Genomic DNA, 9448 nt, shown 5'->3' with positions numbered 1-9448 from the left:
TTTTTTTTGTCCCACCAAGATTTACATGCTAAAATCCCCACTGCACCTTTCCAACAAGTCAGTTCTTCAAATTTCTACCCTGCTAGAGCTTATTGTGAAGTGGCAACGTCTAGGAGCAACAACGGCTCAGGCACAAAGTGGTAGGCCACACAAGCTCACAGAACGGGACCGCCGAATGCTGGAGCTCGTAAAAACCATCTGTCCTCGGTTGCAACACTCACTACCGAGTTCCAAACTGCCTCTGGAAACAATGTCAGCACAAGAACTGTTCGTCGGGAGGTTCATGAAATGGGTTTCCATGGCCGAGCAGCCGCACACAAGTCTAAGATCACCATGCACAATAACAAGGGTTGGCTGGACTGGTGTAATGTTTGCTGCCATTGGACTCTGGAGCAGTGGAAACGCATTCTCTAGAGTGATGAATCACTCTTCACCATCTGGCAGTCCGATGGACGAATCTGGGTTTGGCGGATGCCAGGAGAAAGCTACCTGCCCCAAAGCAAAGTGCCAACTATAAAGTTTGGTGGAGGAGGAATAATGGTCTTGGGCTGTTTTTCATGTTTCAGGCAAGGCCCCTTAGTTCCAGTGAAGATAAATTGTAACTGTACACCATACAATGACATTCTAGACGATTCTGTACTTCCAACTTTGTGGTAACAGTTTGGGGAAGGCCCTTTCCTGTTTCAGCATGACAATGCCCCCGTGCACAAAGTGAGGTCCATACAGAAATGGTTTGTTGAGATCGGTGTGGATGAACATGACCAGCCTGCACAGAGCCCTGACCTCCACCCCATGAAACACCTTTGGGATGAATTGGAACACCGACTGCAAGCCAGGCCTAATTGCCCAACCTCAGTGCCCGACCTCACTAATGCTCTTGTGGCTGAATTGAAGCAAGTCCCCGCAGCAATGTTACAACATCTAGTGGAAAGCCTTCCCACAAAAGTGGATGCTGTTATAGCAGCAAAGTGGGGACCAACTGCATATTAATGCCCATGATTGTGGAATGAGATGTTCGACAAGCATCATGTAGTGTATGTAAAGCAGACATCTCCATGTTAAATAAGCCTGACTTACCATGTGATCTCAGGATATGTATGAATGTGTAACTTGGTTCAAATATGTAACTAGCAGACTTCTCTTAAATACTACATGCATTGCATTTGTGTATGTTGTTTGACTAGTTCACTTGAAGAGATCTCTGTCAATGTTGCCTCCCTGTATAAATACTGTATAAATACTGTTCAAAAAATAAAGGGAACACTTAAACAACACAATGTAACTCCAAGTCAATCACACTTCTGTGAAATCAAACTGTCCACTTAGGAAGCAACACTGATTGACAATAAATTTCACATGCTGTTGTGCAAATGGAATAGACAACAGGTGGAAATTATAGGCAATTAGCAAGACACCCCCAATAAAGGAGTGGTTCTGCAGGTGATAACCACAGACCACTTCTCAGTTCCTATGCTTCCTGGCTGATGTTTTGGTCACTTTTGAATGCTGGCGGTATTTTCACTCTAGTGGTAGCATGAGACGGAGTCTACAACCCACACAAGTGGCTCAGGTAGTGCAGCTCATCCAGGATGGCACATCAATGCAAGCTGTGGCAAGAAGGTTTGCTGTGTCTGTCAGCGTAGTGTCCAGAGCATGGAGGCGCTACCAGGAGACAGGCCAGTACATCAGGAGACGTGGAGGAGGCCGTAGGAGGGCGACAACCCAGCAGCAGGACCGCTACCTCCGCCTTTGTGCAAGGAGGAGCACTGCCAGGGCCCTGCAAAATGACCTCCAGCAGGCCACAAATGTGCATGTGTCTGCTCAAACGGTCAGAAACAGACTCCATGAGGGTGGTATGAGGGCCCGACGTCCACAGGTGGGGGTTGTGCTTAGAGCCCAACACTGTGCAGGACGTTTGGCATTTGCCAGAGAACACCAAGATTGGCAAATTCGTCACTGGCGCCCTGTGCTTTTCACAGATGAAAGCAGGTTCACACTGAGCACATGTGACAGACGTGACAGTCTGGAGATGCCGTGGAGAACGTTCTGCTGCCTGCAACATCCTCCAGCATGACAGGTTTGGCGGTGGGTCAGTCATGGTGTGGGGTGGCATTTCTTTGGGGGGCCGCACAGCCCTCCATGTGCTCGCCAGAGGTAGCCTGACTGCCATTAGGTAACAAGATGAGATCCTCAGACCCCTTGTGAGACCATATGCTAGTGCGGTTGACCCTTGGTTCCTCCTAATGCAAGACAATGCTAGACCTCATGTGGCTGGATTGTGTTAGCAGTTCCTGCAAGAGGAAGGCATTGATGCTATGGACTGGCCCGCCCATTCCCCAGACCTGAATCCAATTGAGCACATCTGGGACATCATGTTTCGCTCCATCCACCAACGTCACGTTGCACCACAGACTGTCCAGGAGTTGGCGGATGCTTTAGTCCAGGTCTGGGAGGAGATCCCTCAGGAGACCATCCGCCACCTCATCAGGAGCATGCCCAGGCGTTGTAGGGAGGTCATACAGGCACGTGGACGCCACACACACTACTGAGCCTCATTTTGACTTGTTTTAAGGACATTACATCAAAGTTGGATCAGCCTGTAGTGTGGTTTTCCACTTTAATTTTGAGTGTGACTCCAAATCCAGATCTCCATGGGTTGATAAATTTGATTTTCATTGATCATTTTTGTGTGATTTTGTTGTCAGCACATTCAACTATGTAAATGAAAAAGTATTTAATAAGAATATTTCATTCATTCAGATCTAGGATGTGTTATTTTAGTGTTCCCTTTATTTTTTTGAGCAGTGTACAATTCCAATCAATACAAAATGCATTTCGAAGTTCTACTTGAAACTCTGAATTTGTGAATCAAAACAGAGTGCGATGATAAAACGACATGTCTGTTTTCCAGAGCAATAACAGCATCGCTTCCTGACGATAGAGCAATGCTTATGCAACCTCTCTGACTGGGCTGGCTGGGCTGGCTGGCTCTGTTACCGTGTAGAAACTGGATCCTGAGAAACAGTCTGCCTCACTTACTCCACACAGTTATCACACATACGCATGTTGTCCCACGGAGGGGTATTGATGTAAACAGAAATTGCGAGGGAAAATTGTAAAAAAATTATAATAATAATAATAATAATAAAGTTCTCTCTATCCCGGTTCATCTCTTATCACTCTATGGTTTACTCCCAAACAGTGTAAGGTACAATGAACGGATACGAGAAAATGCGGGGAGGGAGAAAAAAAAACTGTGGATATTCAAACAATGTTGTTTGCTCTGGTTGCTGCCTGGCTGCCTGGTTCTTCCAGCCTGCACCTCAGCCAGCTGCTTGCAGGTTAGGCTACTCAGAAGTGCAAACATTGTGGAAACGTTGCTCAATAAAATACTCAACCTGTTGATGCGTGCTCTCTGGGCTTATAATGCATCACAGCAACGTATTATAAGGATGCTGGAACTACTTATGAGCAATTATGACATCTTATTGTGAGTCACTATAAGTGTACGTAAGTGTATTAGAAGGCATTACTAATGCACTTGTAGGCATTATCTGTGTATGTATCATAGAAAGTGTTACCCCCCCCGCCTGTGATATGTGGTTGTCCCACCTAGCTATCTTAAAATGAATCCACCAACTGTAATTCACTCTGGATAAGAGCATCTGCTAAATGACCAAAATGTCAAATGCATCTGATCAGTTCATATTCCACAACATACCAACCATGTATAAATGTGCAAATGCTACAAAAGATATTTCCATACTTAGTGAGCAACATCCCTCTTTCAGAGACCCACGTGACCCGTTCAGAAGAATAGACTAGCCTATTGTACTACCACTGCAGAGAAGATAAAGATTCAAAGTAGAGTGTTGAGTTAGGAAGCTGTAGGCTACTATAGGCCCTATGTTGTCAGATGCAAATAGGGAGAGCTACATTTCCCAGTGAAATGAGGCATCAGCTGACGAGGTGACAAATCTAATCTATCCAATGGGGGAATCAAAGACCAGCAGCCGGTTGACTGGAGCTCTGTCACCGTGTCTCATTGTCCACCTGCCCCAAGCCAAACAAGGCCACACAGGTAAGACAGAACAATGGAACCGGCCCACTCAAAGGGACCGCTGAACACACAACCAATTAAGCATATAGGCACACATATGGCCACACACAGAGACAGCAGAAAAGGGGTGTAAATACAATAATAACACATTGCAGAGGAACCATCCAAGTCTGAAGTCTGATTATTTGTACATTTAATATAAGGATGCATCCCAAATGTCACCCTGTTCCCTACATAGTGCACGACCTTTGTCCAGGGCGCTGGTCAAAAGTAGTGCACTATATGGGCTCGGGTCAAACATAAGGAAACAAAGACTAAAGCAGGCACCACGTCGCTGAGGTAAAAGCATATCTAGTGTAACCTAACCAGACCAGACCATATGTTTCTGTGATAGGAACGTATCTTCATTCCAACAAAAGCGGCTATTATCACCAGTCACTGTAATGAACTGTTATGCCACAAGATGTCACTACAGACAAGTACTATACCAATTGACTTACATCACTAGGTTCCATTTGCGTTTCTTATACTGACAATCCCGAACATAAAGTAAAGTTGCAACGTCGACGTGCATTTTTAAAATATGATACACATTCCTACACATTTCCACTTTGCACTCATACGCCTCACAAAGGCACCGGAAACAATTCGGACCCATTGACAAATCCAGCAACTGTCAAAACACGGAAACATTCAAAACAACACCATGAACGGCTGAGAAACTAGTGCTGCTAGAAACACGGCAGGAATGTTTTCTCATGATCCCTTTCAGTTCACACCGGAATAGATTTAGCTTGGGGGGGGGGGAAACAACAGGTATTTTTAAAAAAAGGTTCTACATTTCAAACGCTTTCTTTTCAACCTCGTGAAGTACAAACACGATCCAACGTGAAAGAATATGAATAAAGGATCAGCAAGTCTGTCTGTCTTCCCATGTTGAATCCTATGAAAGATGACAGTGATGCCATGATGTGTGGGGGTGCTGTGCAGAGAGGCAGGGGTAGAGGTAGAGTCAGCCATACTTGTGGACTGAGAGAAGCATTGGTGCCCTTGTACCTACCTCTGGGGTAATCTCCCAGAATGCTGCCATAGTCCCCAATTTCCAATCAAACTGTCGTGTCAGTGTGTTGCTATTGTGGCCGGCCGTCAGGCCGGCACAGTCGCTGGGTGCCATTTTGATGAGTCAGTGGATCTAAGCCTCTCACAATGGGGCTCGGGAGCCTCCACAATGGTGTGGACTAATGCGTGCATTCAGTTTGTCGCTGCTGAGTATGCAAGGCTTGTGCGAAAGCGGCATTAAACGAGGGGCTTGGTAGTATAAAAACAGAAGTGGGGGCCTAGGACTCGATATTGTTACTCTGGATCTGTCCCACCTCAGTACTCTCTGTAAGTATTCACACTACCTAGGTAGAATGTGAACATCTGATTGCTGTGCATTGGTGTACCAAGAAACGGGATTGATGACATCCAATATGGGAGATATATATCTCATATTTGTATCGGATATTTCCCCAGTGCAAACTGAGAGTTCAACTCCTTTTAAAAAAAAATGGTAGTACGCTCTTGCTCTTTGCTCCAGAATCAATGTTCACTTTCATGTAGAGATACCAGAGCAAACAGAGTGAAGCACTCCATTTTAGCCTAGTTTCCTCACCTCTGGTCTTCCTTGTCCCCTTTTGGTAGAGAGCAACCCCACGGTGGAAATAGCAACCATGAACACTCAGCAGATGGAGCAGATGGGCCAGTTCAAGATCACTGTCTGGGAGGAGGAGAACTTCCAGGGCAAGCGTTGTGAGTTCCTGCTGGAGTGTCAGAACATCATGGATAGGGGATTCCACAAGATCCGCTCCATCAAGGTCGAGAACGGACCGTAAGTGTCTCTTTGGATTTCTACTCTACTAAGCTACAACCGAGGGTCTGTACCACATTATTAGCAGAGTAGTACTACATTACTACGACAGAGTAGTAGTAGTACTACATTACTACGACAGAGTAGTAGTAGTACTACATTACTACGACAGAGTAGTAGTACTACATTACTACGACAGAGGAGTAGTAGTACTACATTAGACCCATGGAGCTTGTTCGGTCAACAAATGTTTTTTAGGTTTTTCCAGGTAATCGGTTCCAGTTGTGTTTGAGTGAGAAGTGAGAAATGTATTCAATATAACATTCATTTCTAGACCTAGTTCCTCTCAGAAGCTAATGTATTCTTGAATATTACATTATACATCGCATTTGTACTGTTGTGAACCGGCCCTCAAATCAAAGCTGTGTCATTTCATTTGTTGTGATACTACAATGTATGACAATGCAACATTTAGTTATTATGTTCCTTAACAGTCTGACTGTAAAATATGGAATCTTATAATGGCTGTTATTTTCGATTCAATGATTTTGGCAAATTTCTTTGCAATTTAATTTCCGCATGCTTTTTTTTTTTACATTGTTATGGACAAAATGTTATAGCTGAACACTCGGAGAGATCACCGATTGGTGTGAGTTATTAGCCTGAAATGTAGCTTGTTGTTTTGTTTCTGACAGTCAGTCAAAGTCAGGCTACAGATGTAATCTCCCTTGAGTCCCAGCTGCCTGCCTAGTGTTCTGTTGCAGCAGCTGACTGATGATCAGATAATGGTCCATATGCGCAGCATGTGGTGTTTGCTTTGGCCCTTTGTCCTCTAATCAACAAAGATCTCGCTGCCACGGGGCGTTGCACTGTTGTTAACTAACCTGACGCTCTGTTTTCTCTCTTTCGTTCTCGTTCCCTCTCTCTCCCCGCATGTGTTTTAGCTGGTTGGGTTATGAGTACCCTGAGTTCCAGGGCCAGCAGTTTATCCTTGAGAAGGGAGACTATCCACGTTACGAGGCTTGGAGCGGAAACAGCAGTTACAGAACCGAGCACATGCTTTCCTTTAGACCTATCAAGTGCGCTGTAAGTTCCTCCCCCAGAAATGTGTCATGTAGGGGGGGGTAAATGCCAACATCTGAAGCACATTTTGGAATGAAGCACAGGAATACTAATGTTCTATTGAAGGTTAATTAATACATCCACACATGATTCTAGTATGTATATCGTATCATCACACCATCATACCACAACTCTCAAATCCGTTTGTTTTTGATTCCCCCTCAAAAAAAAATAAAAAATTAACGACACCATATATGAAACGATTCAAGGCTCATCTCTGTCAACAGAACCACAGTGACAGTAAAGTGACTCTGTACGAGTGTGAAGACTTCCAGGGACGCAAGTTCGAGATGTGTGACGACTACCCCTCTCTACAGGCTATGGGCTGGTGTAGCAAGGAGGTGCCCTCAATCAAAGTCAACTCCGGAGCGTGAGTCTCAAGTCAAATCAAGTTGTGTTTGTCACATGCGTCGTAAAACAACAGGGGTAGACTAACAGTGAAATGCTTACTTTACAGGTCCTTTTCCAACAATGCAGAGTTTATTAAGATAAAATGTGAATTAAAAATAGAAATAGTGACACGAGGAATAAATACACAGTGAATAACAAATACAAATAAAGAGTCAAAAGAACATGGTTATATACAGGGATTACCAGTATCCCATTTTCTCAGCATCCGATATGCCTTCATAAACACTCTAGGGCAGAGTTTCCCAAACTCATTCCAAGCTTTGATTATTTGAATCAGCTGTGTAGTGCTAGGGCAAAAACCAAAATGTGGGGCCCCAGGCTATTGATTCGTAAACACATTGACAAGGACATCATTTGTCCACATAATAACATGCAATTCCTCAGTCACCCATTTACTTTCCAAGACAATTCGTTTTGTAGATTTTCTAACAGCATACGACTGCAATCTGGGCACATATTATCTACAAAGCAGCCACATCAGTATTTTGGTCATAGAGAGAACAATTATCAACGGAATAACACAGGCCCTTCTCTTTACAGGTGGGTGGCCTATCAGTTCCCCGGTTACCGTGGTTACCAGTACATCCTGGAGAGAGACAGACACCAGGGAGAGTACAGACACTACAACGAGTACAGCACTCAGGCTCACACCAACCAGGTCCAGTCTATCCGCAGAATCCAGCACTAGGTCCACTTGACACTATCCTCCAGTGGCTACCATGTACCGACCATGCCATGTATTAAAATAGGCAATAAAGGCTTTATTCAAACTACGGAAACAGTACTTGTGGCAATTCCTTGCTTTTTTTTGTTGTACTGCCTTTTCTCGATCAGGACATAGAGCTATCTGTTCAACAGCCTGTGGTAGATTCTTAACAACCCATCACCAAAGTGGCTATTTATATACTCCAACAGAAGTAAACCACAAAGGCATTTCATAATTTGACCATTGCATCAATACATAACCCAGGGTAAATACCACCTGTCTGTTAGGGTAGGATGTATATTGTTCCTGTCAGAGTGTTATCGTATTTCCAATAAACCTGAGCACAAGATCACTATTGTTTCCGCCATTGTTGTGTTGTGTAGTTGCCGAGCATGAATGTATCTAACATTGGTCGTGTTCCCCTGCTCAGCTGTTGCATCCATCAACCAATGGTTGCGTGCCACGTCATCGACCGTGAAGTCGGGTACCAGATTGCTATAACACGTGGTGTGCTCAGCTGATAGGTAAAATACCTATCCAGACCTTGTAAGATCTGGCATACGGCATCAACGTCTGAGCGGAGTAACACGACCACTGGATGTGTTCGAGCAGTAAGGCTAACAGCCAATTAATGCTTGACTTTTCACTTTTTTTAATGCTCTTAAATTGTGTAACAATGCGGAGGGCTCCTGTAGCTCCGCATTGACATGATTGGTTGACTGTAGGTACGGGCGGGAGGTCCAGTGTAAACACAAACTCAAGGCCTTGTCAACTTCCTTCATGACAGCTCTGCGCTGCCCGGCGAAGCTCGTATCAATGCAAATGCTGTACTACCAAATGCAGACGGACGATTGAACACGTGGCGCCTTTAAAGAAGCTGACTGTAAGAGAGAGTGTCCTTGAGTGAAGTCGGGGGAGGTGCATCTGCAACAGCCAAAAGTCGGACAGTGGTGATTTTTCAAGAGCAAGACTCAGATTAACATGGCAGTGCTAACATGGCTGCTATTGTTTATTTAAAAAAAAAAGTAAAATAAACATTTCTATACCCCTATATCACACACATACAAACTGAAAACATAACATGTGACAGTGGAGGCTACTGAGGGGAGGACGGCTCATAATAATGGCTGGAACTGAGCAAATGGAATGGCATCAAACACTTGGAAAACATGTGTTTAATGTTGTTGATAATTTACCACTTATTCAGCTCCATGTGCCTGGCCTCCCCAATTAAGGTGCCACCAACCTCCTATAGTGTACAATTAATTAATTAGATAGGTCTCAAATAGGCTCCCTTTCA

General features: G+C 44.3%; 1 protein-coding gene across 1 annotated transcript; it reads left to right on the top strand.

Moving 5' to 3' along the window:
* Nucleotides 1–5337: 5337 nt before the first annotated feature.
* On the top strand, nt 5338–8215 carry LOC112234139 (beta-crystallin A2-like). Its single transcript, XM_024402135.2, has 5 exons — nt 5338–5446; nt 5744–5930; nt 6854–6995; nt 7259–7401; nt 7983–8215. Exons 2-5 carry the CDS (start codon nt 5773–5775, stop codon nt 8128–8130), a joined length of 591 nt encoding a protein of 196 aa, XP_024257903.1. The 5' UTR covers nt 5338–5446; nt 5744–5772; the 3' UTR covers nt 8131–8215.
* Nucleotides 8216–9448: the final 1233 nt, after the last annotated feature.

The sequence above is a fragment of the Oncorhynchus tshawytscha genome, linkage group LG03 (assembly GCF_018296145.1).
Source record: "Oncorhynchus tshawytscha isolate Ot180627B linkage group LG03, Otsh_v2.0, whole genome shotgun sequence".
NCBI lineage: Eukaryota > Metazoa > Chordata > Actinopteri > Salmoniformes > Salmonidae > Oncorhynchus > Oncorhynchus tshawytscha.
The sequence above is the reverse complement of the archived record's forward strand: the minus strand, read 5'-3'. Positions and strand labels throughout refer to the sequence as shown.

Excerpts from the sequence above, each read along its gene's own strand:
- LOC112234139 (XM_024402135.2), top strand. The coding sequence starts at position 5,773 with ATGAACACTCAGCAGATGGAGCAGATGGGCCAGTTCAAGATCACTGTC. Across the intron at positions 6,996-7,258 it reads TTAGACCTATCAAGTGCGCT|AACCACAGTGACAGTAAAGT; the intron begins GTAAGTTCCTCC and ends CTCTGTCAACAG. Across the intron at positions 7,402-7,982 it reads ATCAAAGTCAACTCCGGAGC|GTGGGTGGCCTATCAGTTCC; the intron begins GTGAGTCTCAAG and ends TTCTCTTTACAG.